The sequence below is a fragment of the Conger conger genome, chromosome 13 (genome assembly GCF_963514075.1).
Source record: "Conger conger chromosome 13, fConCon1.1, whole genome shotgun sequence".
Lineage (NCBI taxonomy): Eukaryota > Metazoa > Chordata > Actinopteri > Anguilliformes > Congridae > Conger > Conger conger.
Genome location: NC_083772.1, coordinates 31,606,018 through 31,628,376, shown reverse-complemented (window position 1 = coordinate 31,628,376; position 22,359 = coordinate 31,606,018). Strand labels below are relative to the sequence as shown.

Below are 22,359 nucleotides of genomic sequence, written 5' to 3'. Positions count from 1 at the left end.
ATAGATGGGAGAAAGGAATGAGAGATGCCAACCAAGCTAAGTTGAATATAAATTTAATCAAATTTATAAGTACAGCATGTTTCCAATTGGCAAGACAGAATACAAATATATTAAAAACACGAGGAAAGCCAGTAAAGTGACATAACTTGCTAATTATTCTGTCTCTACAGCCAGAGCAGCTCATTATCTCCAGATATATTTATACTTAAGCACATTCCTTAAGTATGACCAACATCCTCAATTTAGCTTCGTCTGAAATATGATTTTATCTATTTTTCTAAAGCTGAATATCCACTTACGATATAGAGACTGAATTTTGCATATCCCATCCCCTCCTCAGAGAAAAGTCAATGAGGTCACACAGACCACAGCGACACTGTGTGAAACATGCACCAGGCATGCTGGTGGGCCTCTCAGCCGGTTCCTTCCTGCAGTCCTCTGCACATGGGGGCAGTGTCTCTAGCATTTTATGCAAAAGGAATAGCACTTCATTCAACTCCACACAAACTTTATTGAAAAGGCTTTTATTTTTTCAATCACAACAAAATGTAATAATTCATGCACAAATCTGCAGGGACAATATAAAAATGAGCACATAAAAAACCAATGAGCCAAACACAAGAGTATTAAAGTAGATTGTATTACTGTAGTATTACAGAAATATGCTGACTCCTTAAAAGGCAGTGTAACAGGAGTGTCTCGGACCACCAGAGGGTGGGGTCACATCACAGTGTGTGAGGAGTATGAGGGAGTATAGTACTGGATTGGTAGGAGTGGAAAAAGTAAGGAGAGTTTACTCAAACATGGGAAAGAATAAAAAAGGGTGAAGTATAAGTGCAAAGTTTAATGAGTGACAAGTACAGTATGGGTTGGAGTAAAGTGAGACAGAGCAAAGCCCTATGGGAATTGAAGTGCAGCGAGACAGAGAAGAGCACTGTGGGAGCTGGAGTGCAGTGAGACAGAGAAGAGTACTGTGGGAGCTGAAGTGCCGTCAGACACAGCAAAGCACTATGGGAATTGAAGTGCAGTGAGACACAGAAGAGTACTGTGGGAGCTGGAGTGCAGTGAGGCAGAGAAGAGCACTATGGGAATTGAAGTGCAGTGAGAAAGAGAAGAGCACTGTGTGGTATAAGCACACCCAAGGTCTTCTGCCTCTCTCACTGCTGGCTGGCTGTGTCCAGATGGCTCTGCAGCCAGGTCATGTAGTTGGAAACTCGGGTGTAGACGCCGTAAACGCGCTGGCTGCCGCACTTCTCCGGCCCCCCCCAGGACACCAGGCCCTGGGCAACCCACCTCCCCGTGTGGGGGTCCTCCATCACAAACGCGCCCCCGCTGTCCCCCAGGCAGGTGTCTCGCCCCCCTTCGAAGAAGCCCGCGCAGAACATGTTCTCCGTGATGTTGTACTTCCTGTAGCGAGAGGCGTAGCTGGACCGGCACTCCTCCTGCTCCACCACCGGCAGCTTGACGTACTGCAGGACGTCCGAGCGCTCGCCCAGGTCAGAGGGGGCGGGGTCGTCCGTGGAGACGTTGGGGTTGGAGATGCCCCAGCCCGCGACCAGGCCCAGCGTGTGGGGCAGGGGGAGCGAGCCGTCCTGGCCGGGCGGGGGCAGGCACACGGGCATGGCCAGACGGCTGAGGGGCACGGGCTGGCTCAGCTTGACCAGGGCGATGTCGTTGTTGTAGTTGCGGGGGTCGAAGCCGGGGTGCAGGAACACGCTCTCCACCGTGCGGTTGATGGCCAGGTGCTTGCTGCCGATGTGGTGGAGGCCCAGGTACACGCGGATGTGCTCGGCCGACACGGGGACCACGCTGGCGTCGCGCCGGTGGGACCGCAGCACGTGGGCGGCGGTCAGGACCCACCACTCGGACAGCAGCGCCCCGCTGCCGAACCAGCGGCCTTCTGGGACACGGGACACGTCCTCCACCATCAGCAGAGCCTGCCAGGGGAACAGGCCAGGCGCCGCGCTCCGGCCTCCCACAATCCTCTTCTGCAGGGCAGGCAGCGCCTGCCCGGGCTCTCCACACACTGCAAACACACACACCCAAACACATTCAAACTGTCGCACACACTACAATATGCACAAGAACGCATACCGATACATATGAAGAACAAGTTTATGACTCTAAATGCAGGGCACAGTTTAAGGTGTAAATGCAGTGTTTTACATGAAGAACAAAGAATACAGACATATTCTTTATATATATACTTCATATACTTCATATACTCTTTTTGTACATTTACTCTTTCTGATTTTGTTAACCACAAAAACGTTTATGGTGGTTCATGACAAATTCATGGCCTCCCACCATTTAAAATGGCAGAAGTATAATTGTCTGAGGGTAAATCAAAAAAATAATAATTAAAAAAATTTAGCAATACAATTAATCCATTAATGAACAATAAATTTAAAACGTTTTTGTAAATTACTGAATTCATAATTAATAAAGAATTTGTCTGGCATCATTTTGCAATGACATATAACTACTATATACAGAAGCATGGTTCAGGAACTTTATATAGAAAGTATTGCTTTGCTTGAAACACTTTTTTTAATGAACAAGAAAACCCCATTTTGGACAATGTCACATGATTAGCCCATGTGACAGCCCAGCACCCACCTGGCTGACAGGAGGGCAGTCTGGAGCCTAGCTCCTCACTGGTCCAGACCCCTGTCTCTGTGCAGTTGTAGGTGCCTGCAGGATAGGTCACAGTGAGAGACATGTGGATATGAAGGCAGGCAGTAAACATGAGCAGAGAGCAGTGCTGTAAACATGAGCAGAGAGCAGTGCTGTAAACGTGAGCAGAGAGCAGTGCTGTAAACTTGAGCAGAGAGCAGTGCTGTGAACGTGAGCAGAGTGCAGTGCTGTAAATGTGAGCAGAGAGCAGTGCTGTAAACGTGAGCAGAGTGCAGTGCTGTAAACGTGAGCAGAGAGCAGTGCTGTAAACGTGAGCAGAGAGCAGTGCTGTGAACGTGAGCAGAGAGCAGTGCTGTAAACGTGAGCAGAGAGCAGTGCTGTGAACGTGAGCAGAGAGCAGTGCTGTAAACGTGAGCAGAGAGCAGTGCTGTAAACGTGAGCAGAGAGCAGTGCTGTAAACGTGAGCAGAGAGCAGTGCTGTAAACATGAGCAGAGAGCAGGGAGAGACATGCGGTTATGAAGGCAGGCTGTAAACGTGAGCAGAGAGATTCTTACTGTTGACGCTGGGGTACAGGCGATGGAGGGGATTATCGCAGGAGTACAGAATTCTTGAACCAAGCCGGGTACTATTGCTTGGGCCCTCAAATGTCACTGTCCCATTTTGAATCTCCTCTGGAGCTCCACAATCTACCACTGAGAGATACAAAGACAGAGAGAGAGAAACAGAGAGAGATGCAATACCTGAGTCTCAGAATACCAACACACACCGATGCCTAAAAAAGCTACTTGAGCTGTAATAATATGTAACACCCATTTTATTGCTATTATTATTATTATTATTATTATTATCATTATTATTTTTACTTATGGTAATGAAGTATTATCACGATTAAAATATTTAGCAAACTCACTTAAATTAATTTGCCAGATTGATCTCCAAAGTGAGCAATGTCATATACAGAGTATCCATTAAAACATGAGCTTATGAATGAATTCAGTGCAGGATTAGAAACATTAACATAAATGTTCACATGGGCTGTGGATGTTCACATTGATGCGAAATGAATCACCATTTCTGATGTAAGTAGGCTACTTGCACAAGGGGCATCACAAAATGAATTTGTTCATACTTGCATCTGCTATGATCACTGCAAAGTAAAAATGTATAATAATGAAAAATAATCAAATTAAATTGACACAATGGCAAACTTTGGTACATAATGCAGATGGCTCTAATGCTACTTTGTGCAAATAAAGTCCTTTGTGCAAGCAGCCTATGGGACAGATTTCAGACAAAACATTTTATTTAGTTTACAGAAAAGCATGATTTATGGCATGGGATACATAAAACTAAAATTTTCTACAGTGTATAATCTATAAATATTTGGGTGATTGGATGGGATGCTGGAATCAAACGTGGAGCAGTGAGATGGGAGGCTGGAAGGACACAGACACGGTGTGATTCGTACCTCACTTCCACGGCACATATTGTGTTTGGTCTGAGAGGGTTCTCTCCTTCCACAGTGTACAGCATCCAGTTCTGTTACCGTATGTCTGTGTACTGTGTACATTTCACCAGGAGAACACATTCTCCTGTTCACTCATTACAGACAGGACCGCCATGTTATGAGATGAAGTAAGACCGGCGTAGTTAACAGCAGAAGCCTGCACGTATGCGCACATGCAACCCTAGTGTGGGGGCAACATTAGCTCTGGAGGTAGAGTGGTTGTTTGGCCCACTCAGCAAAAAGTATTGAAGTGTCCTTTAGCAAGTAACCCAACCACTAATTGCACCCGATGAGCTATTTGGTGCCTTTAGTGTGTTAGAGTATGTGTGTCTGAATGGGTGAATGAGAGGCATTAATTGTATAGCACTTTGTGTAGCCATAGTTGCGGGATAAAGCCCTATATTTACCATGCACACCTAGTGACAGATTTCAGTCCAGACTGTGCTCAAAGGGTAAAGCAGAGGTGTGTTTATTATAACGGTAGTGGAGAGTGATGGATGGAACAGTAGCCTCTACTGCACAGCAGGTACTGTGCAGGGTACAGTAACAGGATAAAGGCTGCAAGATGTTGGGTACTGGGTACAGGGCACAAGGGACAGGGGTCGAGGAGCAATGTACCTGCATGCTCAGATCTACACCTTCATACTACTCTTCATGTTTATCAGCTACTGCGATGGTGATCCTCAAAGGACCATCTAAGCTTCTCATACTGTCCCATGTTTAGAAATGTCCAAATCAGACCAGAGGACCCTGCTGTTCTAGTCCACCCCTCTCCCCTGCACAGCACTAGGAGAGAATCTGGTTGCTTAAGATGCTGGACAACGATCGACGACTCTTCTGTGAATCCGTTTCTGGAAGCCAGCGGATGGGAGGAAGAGAGAGAAGCAGAGGGAGGAGACAGTACTGAACTTTGATATGTATACAGTATACCGAAACAGAAGCAGCATGTACGCATACCATTCACCATGTTTCACTGTTTTAGTCCCACAGTTAGCACTGGCCTGTCTGGAGCTATTTTAATCTTGCCAGGTCACTAAAGGCTTTTTTTATACATATTTGTTCTTTGACATACTGTAATGGCACTTGTACCAAGCTTGTAACTTCACCTCATCCATGTAGCCTTGGTAGCTGGCAGTAGCGAATGTAGCCTTGGTACATGGTAGGTAATGTTCCAACTTAAAGCTCTACAATGTAGTCAGAAATAAGAAAGATAGTATCTGTTCCATTTCACAGGTCCACAAACTAAAAGAAAAATGACAGTGGTTCTTACTTTTACAGGTCGGCACTATGCTGCTCCATGAACCATCTTTTTCACACACTATTTGATAGTGTTCCATTTCCTCATCATCCTATAAAAACAGAATAGTCAGTCACTGAGATGTATTAATCTGCCCCAAAGCAGAAAGAAACCAGTTATGAATCAACAGAACAGGTGTTGGGGGCCATTGTGAATTTGAACGAGAAAGGACTATACAGCTGGAACAGTGGGTTCAGAATGCCACAGATCCTTAAACAGAACAGACTGATATGGGGGACTGATATTCTGATTCAAAGGGAATACCAGGCTCTGCATTTAACAGAAGGGACTCCTTGCACTCTGATGTCACAATTGTACCAGGATTACAGGCCTGCCCGCTAATGAATGCTTAAACACTGTTAGAACACTATCCCACTCCCTGTCTCACCTTGACCACTCTGTATCCATGGTCGCAGGTCACCAGGATATGGTCCTTAAAGGTGTACTGTGGCTGAACAGGCTCAATCTGCCCATTCAATGGGGGCTGTAGGACTGGGCACTGACTTCCTGTAAAAAGAAGTTATGTTGAAACAGTGAGTTTAAACTTGCTCTGTCTTTAGCGCCAAACTCAACATTGGACGAATTAGGACCAGTTGACAACCTCCAAATTCCTGTTTCTTATTGATGGCATAGTTTACTTTAAGCCTCGCTGCCATCTTTCTTGCTGAGACAAAGGGAACACACTCACCCACAGTGGTGTAGGACAGCCGCCAGCCCACGTTCTCCCCCGAGTTGTCACTGTGGAAGAAAATCTGGATGCTGTTGCTTCCAGTCTGGATGCGGCCTGGTGAACGATCCCCACACAGTGGGCCAATTTCCCTCTGCCCCGCCTGGATCTGTAAATCACATTCACCATCAGCATCCTGAACACCATCATCACCATCATCACTATCATCACCACAAACATTATCAAAAACCCCTTTATTACCATCACCACTGTCTTCACTATCACTGCCATCACTAGCACCTTTCATGTGAAATACATGTCTGCACAGCTTGTTGTGCTCTTCTGGGAAATACGCTGAAGCCCCATCCACACCTGCTTAAATCACAGGAAATCACATTTCACTCAGAGAGATTTCACCCCAGGGATGTTTCATTATTCATTAAAGCACTATTAAGCTAATGTCCAGAGCTGTGTGGAGCTACATCCACACTCTTACTCATGGTGACAGTTCTTTTTGCAGACTAAACAAATTACCCTGATGTGTTTGACCAGAGGAATAACTCCACCAAAGACTATACAACAACAAAGAACTGGCATGCCATTGTTTATTGACTGTATACCTCTGGAATATCTAATATGTGTTATCCATTCCATAACCTTTGCCTTTCACAAAGTGTGGGGACAATATGTCAGTTCTATTGGACTAACTTTGTCAGGCTTGTGATTCCACCCTCAACCTTGAACCTGTTAGGCATTCTTTTGCCATTTGCCTACTTCCACTGGTACAGTATGTACTGTATACATTGCTGTTTGAATGTCAAATGGATTTTTTATATCCTTGTTAATTATCAGTACTGCATTTGTCAATTCATTTAATGTTGCTTTGCTGTAATTGTGTATGTTTGAGCATTTGTTAGGTGTTTTGTATTTATTTATTTTTTAATTAAAAAAATCATACACTACAAACCCCATATAATTCCCAAATACTTTGGCCAGGGTATGGGAGGGTTCAGTCAGTTCAGCATCCGTGTTTAATCTCTGTACAGCAACCCCTACTGGCCGATCAGGCTCCCGCGGACTGCATGTGAAAGGTGTATGAAAGGTCTTCCTCCTCCAAAGAAGCAGCTGGTGACACCATGAGTTGCGAACCGTTGTTATCTACTCCCTCCTGAATGGGCAGTGGGGTTCACACATGAACACGGCTGCAGATGCAGATTGAACATTTCCGAATTAGCATGGAAATTGGATATATGCAGGCTCACTTTGGTGACAAATTTACTTTAAAAAATGTGCTCTATATGGAAATTGGCTACTGATGAAATTGCTTCGCTAATGAAATTGCACAGCATTCCAGTACTACTGCATTTTAGTGTATAGCGGCAATCTGATGTGTGACTGGACCAGAGCAGATTTCAGCTCGTAGCCTTGTAGGGCTGCACAAAATTGGCCAAAGATTTTATTTCATTTTTCAAAAGAACAACTATGAAAGAACATATACGTCTAAATTTTGTTAAAATTGGTTAATAGAAAATTAAAAAATGGCTTCGATATCTGAATGAAAGATAGCGTATACAGTAGGTTTATCTGAGATCTTTGTAGATCATTGTAAGATCTAAGCACTGAGGACAGGACTGTTTATGTCTGTCCTTACGATTGAGAATAATTATTTTTCCAGTAACAGTCATGGAGATTAGAAAGTTGTGGTATTTCACAGCTGAGGGAGGGGCGTTTTATGCTGTGGGAACAGAACCTGACCCAGTTTGTCCACAAAATCCTTCCAGAAGCAGGGGGGCAAGCCTTGTGGAAGGCAAACAGTACTCAGGTGTTATTAGTGCACTGAGAGCACAACTTCTCCCTTTCCTTTCAGGCTTATGCACAATTAATATTCTGAGGTTGCTAAAACTTCTGATGTATTCCCCTATGGCTGGTAAACAAACATCCTTAATGAATATGGCTTTTTCAGTGACAATATCCAGGATATTTATATTTTTATAAATCCATACGATTCGCATTATAACTGAGCACACTTAAAAAAGGCATTTATCGGACGATATGGTTTTTCCTGTTGGCGACTGGTGTTTTTTTTAAACAACTGCAGTTTACTTATCTTGGTACAGCTTCTCTCACTTTCACACTAGAGCTCCAAATTTCACAGAAGTGGGAAAGTCATTTGACCTTATTTGTCTGACTCTGTGGAGCAGTTATTAGCTGTGATGTTGCAAATGAGGGTTTTGGAAATAAGTTATTTATAAGCCTCAGGAAAGTAGTAATCTAGTTGATGATGCAACACTTGAGAGATTATGCCTGGATTTTCAGGCTTTCACAGATTCCTCAAATCTTTTCACATATAAGATTTTATAAATAAATAAATAACAACACACTGCACCATTATTTTCCACACTATACCTCACTAATACTCTACAGCTTACCAATGAGTGTGTTAAGAATTAACATTATGAATCTGCAACTGAGTTTGACTGCATGTAATATAGTACATTAGCCATCGGTGTATATGGCAATATGATTCCAAATATGAATGTGTACTCGATGTATCCTCATCTCCTTGAATTACCTTAATTTCATGTGTTATTATTTGACAGCATCTATGGTTTTATTCATCACAAAAAAACAATGTTTTAAGTTAAATGTTTGCATTTGCTGAAAGCCTCGAAAGACAGGGAATGAAATTGACCAGCCCTAAAGTTAACATCAGCCTGTATTCCATCAAGGTGTATTGGAATAAAAGGTTCAGCCCTGGAATTATACTCACCTGACTCATTCTACCCCAACAAGTAAATCACTTGGGTCTGGGCCTTAGTATTCATCTTTTTAAAAAGTTAAAAAGAATAAACCAAAGGGGTTCCCAAACTTTTGCACAGGGCCCTTTTACTTTTTAAAATAACTTATAAACAGTAAAAAATGAAAACAAAAATAAATCTTGCTTTAAAATTTGCAGAAAGGTCTGCACGCCATAACATTGCTGAACATAACCGCCTCATGTTTGTTTATTTAGAACATTCAATTAGCCATAATAAAGTTGTTACATTCATGGTTAGCATTGTGTCTCTCCATTTAGTCTATGGATAATTCAAATTTTGTAATAAAATGTACAGTCATGAAATTAGAAAAAGCATGCATGCTTCTGAATTACGGACATAATGAGTGGTCTTCTGTCGGGATCTGTTGGATTTAGTATTGGATTCTTGCGCATTTGTTATAAACACAGACCTGCAAATTGGCATTGGGATTGGTTTTGAAATGGGTGACATATTGAGGTACAAAATGTGCTGTTTTGAATGGAAATGCCAACCAACGTAAACATACATTCAGTGAGCACTTTATTAGGTATTTATTTGCCCATCTTTTAGACTTATTAAGTCTTCTCATTAACAACGCATTTCTGCCCGTGTTTTTGTCATGTAATGCCCAGCTCACCTTTATGTAGTCATAGGGGCATTTGATCTCGGGGTGGTCTTCGATGTCAAATGTGCTGTCGAACTCCAGGTTGACCTGGAAGCCCTCCTCCAGCTCAATGCGGTAAAGGCAGTCCGAGCTCTTGGGGTAAGGTCTTGGGAAGTCTGAACTGGACAGAACCCCTGTCCTCTCAGTGAAAACACTGTCACTGCACTCCACTGAGGAAACACACACACACAAAATGGCATGATCAATGCACATACATACAGTATGCACAACATCAAGGACATGGAAATAGCTATGATCTCTCTCTCTCTCTCACACACACACACACACACACACACAGTTCAGCATAAGCTGGCCTCTTGGGGAAAGCTGCGACAGGCAAACAGGCTCCCTTACAATCCTCCTAGCTCCTATCTGAACCTCATGGACATTTTTCACATTTCAGGCTTTAATACAAATATTTACAATCTTCTCCAGCTACTATCAGTGAAACAGGGGGCAGGGGAGAGAAAGGGCAGGTTATACTGCCCCTGGAGCACAGTCCTTATATACAAGGATATAACACACAAACAGTGAGATAATGGACATACTCACACACACCCAGTTACACACACTAATGGCATTAATATAAACCTGTATCATAGGTTTGCAGTTTCAGATTCCAGTATTCAGTTTCAGCTGCGTAGCACTCACAGTATTTACAATGTAGTTACTGCTCTCAGCTGGATGCATGCAGTTTAGAGCCAGTTAAAATGAACACTACTTTTGTTCAGTAATTTGGAAACTCGGTTTACGAACGTACACAAATGAAAAAGTAGCTGAAGTATACTTTCAGTATATTATTTTATACTATAACACAGTTAAAGTGTGATTAAAGTTTATTAAATAATATTTCATATATGCTCAAGAATACTATTTATTTATTTATATCTATTTTCTTCGCAAGCTACTGACAGCTATTAATAGCAAACATTGCTTGTTCCTGTAGTTAGTCATCAGCTGCTTTTTTTCTTTACAATTAAAAAACAGATTAAAACAGATTGTTGTTTGTTGAACTAGCAGCCAATTGTATGCCATGATACATTTCCATGTTCTAGTATCAGCTATTAATCACGTCGTATCTGCTACCAATTCCCTGCATAAAAGAGCTTCCTTTTAGCGTGAATGGAGTACAAAAGCACAAAAATAGCATGTATACCTCTACAAGTCCTGTTGTCAGAGTGCAGCACGTAACCAAAGCGGCAGGAGCAGTAGTAGCCTCCAATGTAGTTGTGGCAGTAGTGGTCGCAGGCTAAGACCTCGTCGTTCCTGTCCCGACACTCATCCACATCTGCAGGAGTAGAGGACCTCAGCAGCGTATACATTTCTACATTCCAAGGACATGTGTACAGAAATGCCCAATCCACAAAATTGTGTGTATGCAGCTGATGCGACACTGATTTTGATTTTATGTTTATTTGGTCTGGTTTTATTTTGTTATTTTAAGTTAAGAAGTGATTTTGGGAGATGGGAGTCGTGCAAGAAGTAACTGGATACTGTAGTTTACGGCAGTGTTCCCAAACCTCCTTGGGTATCCCCACCCAGATCCAGGTACTTAATCCAGATCTTCCACCTCAAGCACAGCTGATACAACTAATCAAGCCTTTGATTTGCTTGATCAGGTGTGACTGAGATGGAACACATCAAATACTTGGATCCCGTTGGGGGTTCCCCAAAGAGAAGGAAACCTCTGCTTCAGGGCTCGACACAGAGCTGTTTGGGGGCACAGAGCTGGTGTTTGGTGTCCCTGGAGCAGGTCCTGGCTCTCACCCACTGCGCTGTAATGTGCCTCAAAGCCAGAGAAACGCTCCTCGTTGGAGAAGTCGGATCTGAAGGTGACGCTGAGCGCGTTCCGGGGAGACGTGGTGACCTGGTCACCCGGGACCTGCTCTGTGTCCGTCTTCTCCCTCCCGCAGAAGGTGGCCAGCACCTCCTGCTCTGCCTCCACCTGCAGAGCAAGCATAAACTCTTACAGGAACATCACTCACACACCTGGCAGGGTCTATCTAAGTCACTCCGTTTTCAAGGGGAACAAGGTTCAGAGAAAGTTGGAAAATGAAAGAAATTATGTCATATGGACATGGATGACATTACTGCATTCATTTTTCAGAAATATTTTTTTCCAAACAGTTGATACATATCATATTGTGCACACACTCACTCTTATGCTAACACACAAATAGACCCATGTGTGAGTCTAAAAATATGACCACTGCCTAATATGCTGTGTATGCCACCAAAACAGTTCTGACCCACCGAGGAATGGACTCAACACCCCACAAGCCATGCCGTTTCAGAGATGCTCCGACCCAGTCATCATGATTTGGCCCTTGTTAAAGCCATTCAGATCTTAACACCTGCCTATTTCTCCTGCATCCAACACATCGACAACAGAACCAATGGTTTGCTTACCGTCTAATATTTTCCAGACCTTGACATGTGCTGTTGTTATGAGATTTTATTCGCTTAGTCTGTGAGTGGTCATAATTAGCTAATTGTGTATGTGCAAACAAGCGCACAGATACACATACAGCTTAACCCCTAGAATATGCTGTGATTGCGGTCAGACTCTTAGATGACCTCCAGACAAAAGCTATGAAAATTTGACCATTAACGTTAGGAAGGTACAATGTATCCTTTAACATTCTGCTGTGGAACTGGCTAAATCTGTCCTCCTTATCACATTAAATAGAGATGACCCAGTCATGGTTTTTCTCCCAGTTGCATGGTACTGATACCATCTGACTGCATTGTATATCCGAAGGGTAGAACCACAAGATTGTCTGGGATCATCTGTCTGCTACTACCAGTCTCTCTAAACTTCTCAGCCAGGACAAAGCAGGATAATCGCATGTTCTAATGTATGTGAATGTACTGCTAAAGAGCTTAAGTCTGCCTTTCGTCTGAGTCCCCGACCCTACTGAGCCCCTTCCGCTGTGGGCTGAAGGCCCAAGGGCCAGTGTGAGGCCGGGTGCCTTAGACCATGACCATGCAGAGGGCGCCACTCTCAGTGAGCACTTTATTAGGTAGGCCTGTACACCAGCTTGTTAATGCAAACATTGAAGCCAGCCATGTTGCAGCAACTAAATGCATAAAAACATGCAGACATGGTCAACGGGATCAGCTGTTTTTCAGACCAAATGTCAGAATAGGAAAGAAATGTGATCTAACTGACTTTGACCGTGGAATGATTTTTAGTGCCAGACAGGGTGGTTTGAATATCTCAGGAACTGCTGATCTCCTCTGATTTTCACACACAACAGTCTCAAACACACAAGTTTGCAGAGAATCGTGTGAAAAACAAAAAACATCCAGTAAGCTGACAGGAAGGTGACAGTAATGCAAATAAACACGCATTACAACATCCCTGAACACACAATGCGTCGAATCTCTTAAGTGGATAGGCTACAGCAGCAGAAGACCATGAAGTCGAGCCCTTTCCCTCTTGCTGACTTTGCTGTGCATTAAGTCTTTTGTGTTTTACAAAGCCGAGGGGAATGTTGAGTCCTGGTCACTTTACTTCAGGGCCTCATGGTATGCCTATGACATTGGTTGTCTAACGCTGAGCTGACACATGATTTGTGAAATTCAGAAATGTGAGTGAGGCTAGCACACATTTTAAGAGGTGTTCAGGTGAAACTGGGGGGGTTGGATCTGACCCATCACAAAATAGAAATGGTACATGTTACATCTCAGGACTCAACATAGCTGTAGTTGCCATACAGAGCTCTGAATATACAGTCACTCTAGGACAAGAGTAACAAACTAAAGTCACAAACTATTTCTATCATGTAGCTTTAAATAAAGCCTCATGCTTTTTCCACCACTGAGTATATTCCTCTTTTGCACACTTCACATTCAATACTGCCTCCTTGGTGACAATGACTTGTTGTTAAAACCGGCATTTGTTGATATCCTTATATCAGAAAATCTCAGTCATTCTTGCACATGGGAATGGGTGAGCAGGCCCAGTTTGATGCCAAACCCAATTTACTAATGGAATGTGTAATGAGGTCTGAGAAAGAGAAGGAAAGAGAGGAGGGGGTTTGCTCCAGAGATGCCTCTCTTATCTGCTTCCTATGCATTGAGTTTACAGTGGCAGTCAGTGAACCCTGAGATGCACCCTAACAGTACCACATAGGCAGACCACAGAACCCAATGCTAAATTTAACCAAACAGAACAACATGAAAGTGCATATAACTCTTGCATGATCAAATTAATATGCAAATCCAAAATTAACACTCCAGAGGGGTGATTTTTAATCCATTCATGGTTATCCTTTCATTTTTGAATAGTAGACAAAGGAACAAGACATTGCCATTCATTTCTCCCACATCCATTGTCCTTATTATCCATCAAAATATTTGCATTTTTTGAACCACAAAACAGTCAAACTAAAGACTTATGAAAGGTAAAGCACATAGTAACTCATGCACTGTTGTTTGTGTTAAGATTACTGTCCTGTGTGGAAGTACCCCTCATCCGAGAAACCAATGCTGCTGGTTGCCTAATTGTGTTTTTACGACTGATTCAGGGACTGCTGCTAAATCTTTAGGATTCTACACAACTTGACAACTTGAGTTCAGATTTTGGGCAGCCTGCTGATGCTTTCAGTTAAGACATATCTCTTGCTGTTAGCTTGATATCCAGTTATGCAGCTCATTTCCACATCTTCTGCAGCTCCTACTGCTGCTACTACTAGTAAACCACACTAGCAGGTCACACATACAAACAAACCAGTTTCAGTAGCAGACCCTAGCAAGACCAACAACTACTTATCAAAGCAACAATGCCTTATGTGAATGATTTCATATCAAGAGCAGGAAAGAGAACCAGCAACTTTATGTAGACGCAGTGTGAACAGTTTCCCCCAGTGCAAAGCTTTCTGATACTGACATTGCGATGGGCAGTGTGGGAGAAAAGGTACTATTGTTTGCATGAGGTGGGGGTGGAGTTGGGGCTACGGAGCAGAGTGGGGGAGGGCTGAATAAGGACGCCCAGACTTTTCTTATTACTCACAAACAAAAGACTTTCCTCCATGAACTTCATGTTCCCAGTGCGCTGTGTGGCACAATAGGAACCTGGAGTTACTGTACACTATTGCTTCTGATTCATGTTTTTTTGGACTTCTGTACTTCTCCGCTGCCTGGTACCTGAACTACTCCACACAGGAGGTTTGTATCTTTATGTGTGTGTGTGTGCGTGTAATGTGTGTCGCAACCCTATGTTGTTCTAGACATCAGTGAGCGTGCCAGTGACCGTGTCTGCGTTTTAATGAGTCATGTCAGGTGTCAGTGGAGGAGCAGCCTCACTGTGGGAATGCAGTCAGCTGGTTCTCCCCCATCCCCCCTCTGTGCCCATTGTGTCTGCCAGCTGCCCCGCTCTGGCTGCCCCGCAGCTCTGCGGGGCATTAGAATATGAATATGCGTCTGGGTGAACGCAATGACCCCCCGAGGCTCTGCACCTCCTGCAGCACCTCCTGCAGCTCCCCCTGCTCCATAGACGCACCCACCGTCTGCGGGTACAGAGCACGGAGCTGGAAGTTGCTGGGACTTTGATATTATATCCTAAAGTGCCTTATTTCAGAAACAAAAACAAGCAACAATCCTCTCCGGCCTCACTTAATTTCCTTATAGAATTACATTGTGCCCAAACATGCCCTCTCTTGCAGCTCTTCAATAATAATCACTCTTGACAACACTAAATTGTCAGTAATTCTACCCCTGTTGCATGGCAGTCTGGTTTGTTCCAATGTAAAGGTGTAGCTCTGTTCTCAGTGCACTGTTGTTTGGTTAATTCTGATGGACCAGTGTGATTCTGCTCACAATACCCTGTGATTCAGCCAGCTCGGTCATCCCACATCATTGTTTTGTTGCTATGGTAATCACACAGTGAGGTATCAAAATGTCTGTAAGAACTCCCATGCCTATTTGCCTCAGATCAGAGATGGGGACTTGGCACCTCCCCAACCTCACACTGGCACAATGGAGCCTTACCCTGGCAAATGGCACCCTCTGAAAGCCCACATCCATTTGGACTTGTACTGTATGAAATATTTGTATTTTTCACAACTAAATGATATCCTTCAAGATACGGACACATGGCACCACATTGCTTTACATTTAGGGAGCCATAATTATTTATGAATAGGCTATTCGTTCAACAACAATGGTTATTGTATGACCTTTGTGGCAGTCAGCTGAAACTGCACCTGTTTGGAGTGCAAAAGAATGGATGTCCCTGCTTAGCTGGGCCATGTTTTCTGTGTGCTGTATACTGCTGTATACTGGCCAGCTGATGCTACTGAGGTTACTGACCTGCAGGACATAGAGACTTATGGACACAGACTCTGTTATCAGACTGTTATCAGCTGGAGTGAATGATTCATAGAGCACATACACCCTCAATCCATGGCCCCCCCCCCCCACATTCTTCTCCCAGGTTTGCTGGCACAACGTCTCCTTTCACTTTCTCCTGACTCCTGCACTTTGAAAGCTGCAGCTGGTTTTGTTTTAAATAATCCTAAATAAATAATAAAAAAGAAACGATCACATTTAACTGTTCTAAAATCAATTAAGTTCTGTGCAACAACAAACTGGACACCCTGTGGCTCTCTAAGTGTAAATGTCACTGCTGTACAGTGCAGAGTTACAGTACTGCTGTTATCCAGGTACAGATGCTACTGGGGAATGTGACCTCTTACCTTTACATAGTCATATTCACAGAGGTAGGAGGGCTCCAAATCAAAATGTATGAAATAAAGTTTTATTTGAAATCCATCAGGGACGCTGATATTCCATGTGACCTCCACTTCTTTCTCATACGATTCTGGGAAGTTGGGGGAACGCAGGGTGCCATACATCTCCGTCAGGTTGACTGCTTGTGCTCCGTGAAATGCCAAGACCAGCAGTAGGACTTCTAGGACTCTGCAAGGGGATAACAGTCGGCATCTAAACGGCAATTCTTTCAATAATTTGAACGCAGGATGCGCCAAGTAGCTAATACATTGAATGCGCGGCTGACATGAAGCCTGCCAGTGGTCTGGACATTTATGCGCAGCAAGCGTTTCAACTACAAATCTTTAACGAGTCTCATTTGATCGAACCTAAACTTCATATTGATTGCCATAGGATTGATTGCTCTTTCATTCGTCCGCCGGACTCAGTGAAGAGATGCCAAGTTCAACTCACTCATTTTTGTTTTCATATCATAGTTGCGTGCAACTGTCATAAAGAAACTTTCATGTGCGAGCAGAACATTATCGTAAATGCAGTCTGTTAGAGTGCATGTCATCATCTTTTCTTGAGCTTACATTTATACGTTTTAAATAATACATAGAATGCATACCGTTTATTTCTTAAGGTACTGTAAGGGACATTCAACACAATTTTTTTGTGTGGAAATGCACTAAATAAACTATTTCTGTGTTGTAAACCAAAATAGACTACTCACCCCATCATTGTAGAAGTTACGACGACTTCCCAGTTCTCTAAGTGAGGAACTCTTTGTATTCCTTAGATCCGGCGTGCACTCGCATTCACAATTCACGTCACATTTCCATGATTCGCTGAGGCAGTGTTTACAGCTGAAAGACGGAGAGAGATTGGGTGTAAATTCAGATTTAAGTAAACAATATTTCATTTGAAGTAAAAGTAGGCAATTTGTTATTTTTAAATCGTTGTCACACAGCTGCATTACAGACGTGTTTCTTATATTTACGTTTTGTGGGAATTACTATTTTTGTTTTATTACTGACTCAGAACCCTCCGTAGAACATGCATTTATCAAGCCAGCCTTGCATTCCACATGACACAAACAGGTACAATGTGAAGGCATCCCAATAACACTGGAAAACTCCAAACAATCTTCATATATACAAATTCCCTCGATCTTTGTCCTCTCCATCAATTGGAATACCCAGCTAATTCGACACCGTTGCTCTGGAGACTAGTCGCACTGGTTGACCTCCGTCTGTGCGTCTACTCTAAAAGACCGGTAAGTTGTTCCAGTACACTGCACATTAATACCGTTAAGGCCGTACATCCGTAGCCTACAAACATTAGCACTACAAAGGGATTGTTGTATTTTGTCTATGTTATATACTGACAAGTGTTGTTAATGTAGAGTGATTTAGTGCTGTCATCCCACGATAATGTCTCATTTACACATGGTGGCGAATAAAGTGTCGAAAAGCGGCTGTGTTTCCTTGAAAAGTTGGGCACTCCCGATATTAACGGTTGTTTCTGAAACAAAATAATCGAAAAATTGAAGGTATCGGCCGTTACATGCTAAAGGGTTTCATGCTTGAGTGTAGGCTATGCATAACGCTGACTAGTGAAACACGCGTACGCACACAAACAGTTGTCCATCAGAAAATATATGTACACAAAACACTTTTTCATGTTTGAAGTGCTCCAATAAAATTACTATTTATTTGTGATTATAAAGCGGCAATGAAAAATAATAGGCCAAACGTATTTTTTGGGAGGACGCTTTTGCCAGAGTGTAACGCACAAACCTTACTCTAGATGTCACTAAAGTGTCTAGTACAGCGGGTGGGCGCCGTAGCTGTCACTGCGGACCGGCTTTCTTTACTCATTGGAAATACCTCATAAGGACTGAGGAGTCTGAAACACATCAGCTCTCTTGCCTCAGAGGCTTAATTAGCGAATGAGGATGGTGTGTTTATTTCTGTTTTCAGCGACAGATACAATACTATCTACAATGCACTTTTAGAAAATCATACTAATGCTGTTTGACATCTGAAAACGACTCCTATATTGAGAAAAGACTACTTCGGGGCGCGTCCTTTGAAGATTATAGGCCTAATTGTAGTGAGAAAAATGTACAGTGTTTGAGCCAGAATGGTTTGTAATGCCCAATTTGATCCAGAGCAGTGGTTTAAAGACCGTAATAGTTTAAAAACACTGTGCACTATATTTATATATATAAATGAACACCTGGAGGCTAATGGGCATTTTACAGCATCCACATAACCAGCATAAAATAGCACAATACCAAGTTAACCAGCAGTACCTACAAATAGGCTTCATTTTATTATGCCATCCCTACATTCCACAATTCACCTGCTTCCTAACTGCGACATTACCCGAAAACTAGATTGTACAATGTTCTATTACACCAGTCTCTCTTTGGGAGCCATTTTAAAAGCAATGGCATCTGAGTGGGATTTGATTGGCTGGAGTAATGTTCTGCATTTGATGTCTTTAAAAAATCTATTTTGAAGATTGGATTTAAACCCTTCAGTATCACCCCTTTTCTTTATACAAGCTTGAAAATGACATACCCAAAATAAAATGGCTACTATTCTTGAACCCTTTTGCCTACGGGCATAATCCTGATGTCTTCTGAAAGGTAACCTTTTGAGATTTGTTTTCCAAGAGTCAGAATTACTCTATGTATTACTAAATCAAAGCTCAAACACAGTGGAAGTGGAAGATTTTTTTTTCCGCTGAAAAGATTTTAGAAATAAAACACTGGACAAATATCCTTTTAAATTATCACCAAAAATGAGCATTCTGCATAGTTTTTTCTAAACTATGTCTAAGCAGTTTTCAAAAAAGGACATTTGGAGACTCCAAAAGGACACATGGAAAGAAATTATATTATGGGTCTTATGATGTGTAAAATACTGTATTTTGCTTACTAAAGTATGCAACACTTTATCCTGAAAAAAAGTGTTTGCACTTCCCCTGCCTTTACCCTCCCCCTACCTAGCCCTCTTCTTGTGGTCTCCTCAGACAGCAACAGGCTGAGAAGATTGTAAAATGAAGTACAATAATCATATCTTGTATACTCATATATTCATTGAGGTCCATTTATTGACGTCTTTGTCAAATACCCAACCTCCATCAACAAGTCAAACACATTCCACATTTTCACATTTATTATTCAAAAACAGGCTTGCTCCTTATCTATAAGCATACTGAATAATAATACAAAATTCTGAGAATGTATTTAGATGATCACTGATATAAAATGGAGCCTGAGGTGTTTTCACTGAAATATTCACTCCAGAATACTTGAGAGGCTAGAGGGACGAGAGATTCCTTGGGAGAAGTCCCCCAAACAAAGTCCTCTATTTAGATGTAGGAATCGCAAATTTGTTGTAAAATGTCAACCTTTTTGGCCATAATAATCTTGAGAACAGTTTTTGCCAAAGCATAACAGTCTCAGTGTGCATATTGAAAATGGTGCGTTTTCCATAGCAAGAAAAATGCCGTGTTGTTTTATGAAAGCCTAACAAACTATACACCGTTGGAAACATAATGTCATTAGCTAAAATGCTTCTCAGGCCTTACTTCAATACCACACCATTGGCTGGTTCTAGGCTCAGTTGAAGTTACACTGTATCTTTTGCTAACAGATGGGGATCACGCCTTTACTGTGCAAATGGATTACCGATACGTTACTTTGTGTAGTATATGGATTAAAAAAGGCAAGGTCCCCCCATACTTTTTTTGCCACCCACAAGTTACACAATACAAAACTGTTGTCAGTAAAGCAATGGTATCTTAAATGGTATGTTCTGTTACGATAGTGATTGAAAATTCCACCGTTAAAAAATTGAATGAATGCAAGAAAACCCACACCGGGCCACTTGAGGGGCTAAAGGGTGTAGTTCAATAGAGTGTATTTACCACAACCGTGAGCCCACGGTAATATATGTGGACATAATTTGAATGTTAATCACCATTAGTGTAAAAATAGCAGGAGACTGGATGCTAAATTATTCCCTTTCCAAAATAATTAGCAGTATAATCCAGTCTGGAGAAATCTCAGCAATTTTAATTTAAAAAAATTGCCAGTGGATTCCCTTAGCAACACTGCACTATCACAACTACTGCATATTTCTCAGATATTAAACTACTATTATCCTGGTTGAATTAAGATAATTATTGTTGTTTTTATGTAGAATTAGACTGGTCAAGAATATTTTAAAAGCATAGAGGATATTTACCCTTCAATATTATAAAATAACCATACCAAGGCATAACTGTGATGCTCTGGAATCTGTCTTTGCGCACCATTGCCAAGTTTGCGCTCCTTTTCCTGTATTAAGTTATTCTAAAATGTGTTTGAGATGTTTCTGGGTGTGGTGCTCTTTTCTGTGTGTGGGGTAGTGGGTGTGGGTACAGGGCCAGTGGGGTGGGTCAGGTTTCAGTGGAGCATTTCTAGCTAGTAAACGATAAGCTGACGAGGCTCATTTAAAAAACTGAGTTTCAGTTAATGGAAAGATATTGCAGAGCTGTTTGACTTACTATTAAATACCATTTTCAAATATCTGCGGGTAAGACACCACTCATATACTGCAAGGAAAATATATTGGCCTTGACTCACCAAACATCACTCACTGCTTTATAGCAGTGTCATTATTAGAAGCAGCGCCATTAAAAAGTACTGAAAAAGGTTTTGAGGCTCCAAAAATAACAATACTGTGTAATATACAGTAGATCCGAAGACACCTGAGTCCATTACTTATCCACCCTCTCATATTTTGTTTTGGAAATTATCCTGGGAAGATAGTTTAGGCTTGTTGATAATATATAAAATAGTTTTCCACACAAGCCTCCCCTGACTGCTTAAAGTGTGAGAGTTATTTTGGAATGGTTCCCCACTGTATGTGGAAATGTCCATATGCTTAGGAAAGGAAATTACAACAAAATATCTATGTAATTAGCCAGTAAATGTGAATTCTCTTATGTGCATTTGGGGGTTAATAACAATGTCCCTCTTTGAACATAAATGTAGTTCTTGTATGGCTAACTGGGAAATCAGTCATGGTCAAATGTGTTGGGCCATTAGCCGTTTCGTTGAGGGAGTTTTTGCTTAATTATTTACTAACACTGGAACAAAGGCTTAGATTGTCACTATAAGGTCAGTCTTTGTAATTGGTTATGGAGTGAGCCACTGAGGAATGATGAATATTGACCTTGCAAGTGAGAGCCAATCCATATTCATTTTGTCCAGTGTAATTAGTTATTTATTAGACTTTTTTTTTTTAACTTATTGGTCTTCTGCTGCTGTAGCCTATCCACTTAGAGGTTTTATGCATTGTGCATTCAGAGATGCTCTTCTGCATACCACTGTTGTAATGTGTGATTATTTGCTTTACTGTCACCTTCCTGTCAGCTTCAACCAGTCTGGCCCTTCTCTTCTGACGTCTCTCATTAACAATACGTTTGTTTGCCTGCAGAACTGCTGCTCACTGGAGGTTTTTTGTTTTTCGCATCATTCCCTGAAAATCACAGGAGATGAGCAGTTTCTGAGATAATCAACCCATCCTATCTGGTACTAACAATCGTTCCACAGTCAAAGTCACTTAGATCATATTTCTTTCTGTCACTCAATGTTCAATGAACTACAAAACACAAACAACTTGGAGCATTGCTAAATACATATATTATGTGTTTCCCTTTCCTCTATTTTTGCATCCACAAATATTTCAAGCCAAGCAGCTAAAGAAACTTTTGATCTGTTGGTTTGCCTCTCACAATAGATGTCATGACTGAGTGTGGTAAATGTACAGTAAATTGTAAATGAATGAATGTTTTACTATATTGGAAACCCAGAATAATTTTACTGTGTAATGTATAACAATATATGATAAAGAAACAAATCACAAAAGCAACAGTATTCTTCAGAGGGTTTACAGTATTTTGACGTTTGTTCTCACAGTGCAATATACTGTAATTCAGAAAAGAAAAATACAACACAATCACTTACTCAAAATACATTACAATCAATAACAAATACATACCAAAAAGCA

At 41.9% G+C, this 22,359-nt stretch overlaps 1 protein-coding gene across 2 annotated transcripts; it reads right to left on the bottom strand.

Moving 5' to 3' along the window:
- Positions 1 to 508: 508 nt before the first annotated feature.
- On the bottom strand, positions 509 to 17,153 carry masp1 (MBL associated serine protease 1). 2 transcript variants are annotated; one of them, XM_061217389.1, is made up of 11 exons: positions 17,022 to 17,153; positions 16,273 to 16,495; positions 11,339 to 11,516; positions 10,728 to 10,859; positions 9,545 to 9,741; positions 6,131 to 6,278; positions 5,831 to 5,949; positions 5,416 to 5,494; positions 3,193 to 3,330; positions 2,620 to 2,694; positions 509 to 2,026 (listed from the first exon to the last, which is right to left on the bottom strand). In XM_061217389.1, exons 1-11 carry the CDS (start codon positions 17,027 to 17,029, stop codon positions 1,158 to 1,160), a joined length of 2,166 nt encoding a protein of 721 aa, XP_061073373.1. In that variant the 5' UTR covers positions 17,030 to 17,153; the 3' UTR covers positions 509 to 1,157. The 2 variants fall into 2 exon arrangements, with proteins under 2 accessions (XP_061073373.1, XP_061073374.1); XM_061217390.1 differs by lacking the exons at positions 509 to 2,026; positions 2,620 to 2,694; positions 3,193 to 3,330 and adding an exon at positions 4,593 to 4,996.
- Positions 17,154 to 22,359: the final 5,206 nt, after the last annotated feature.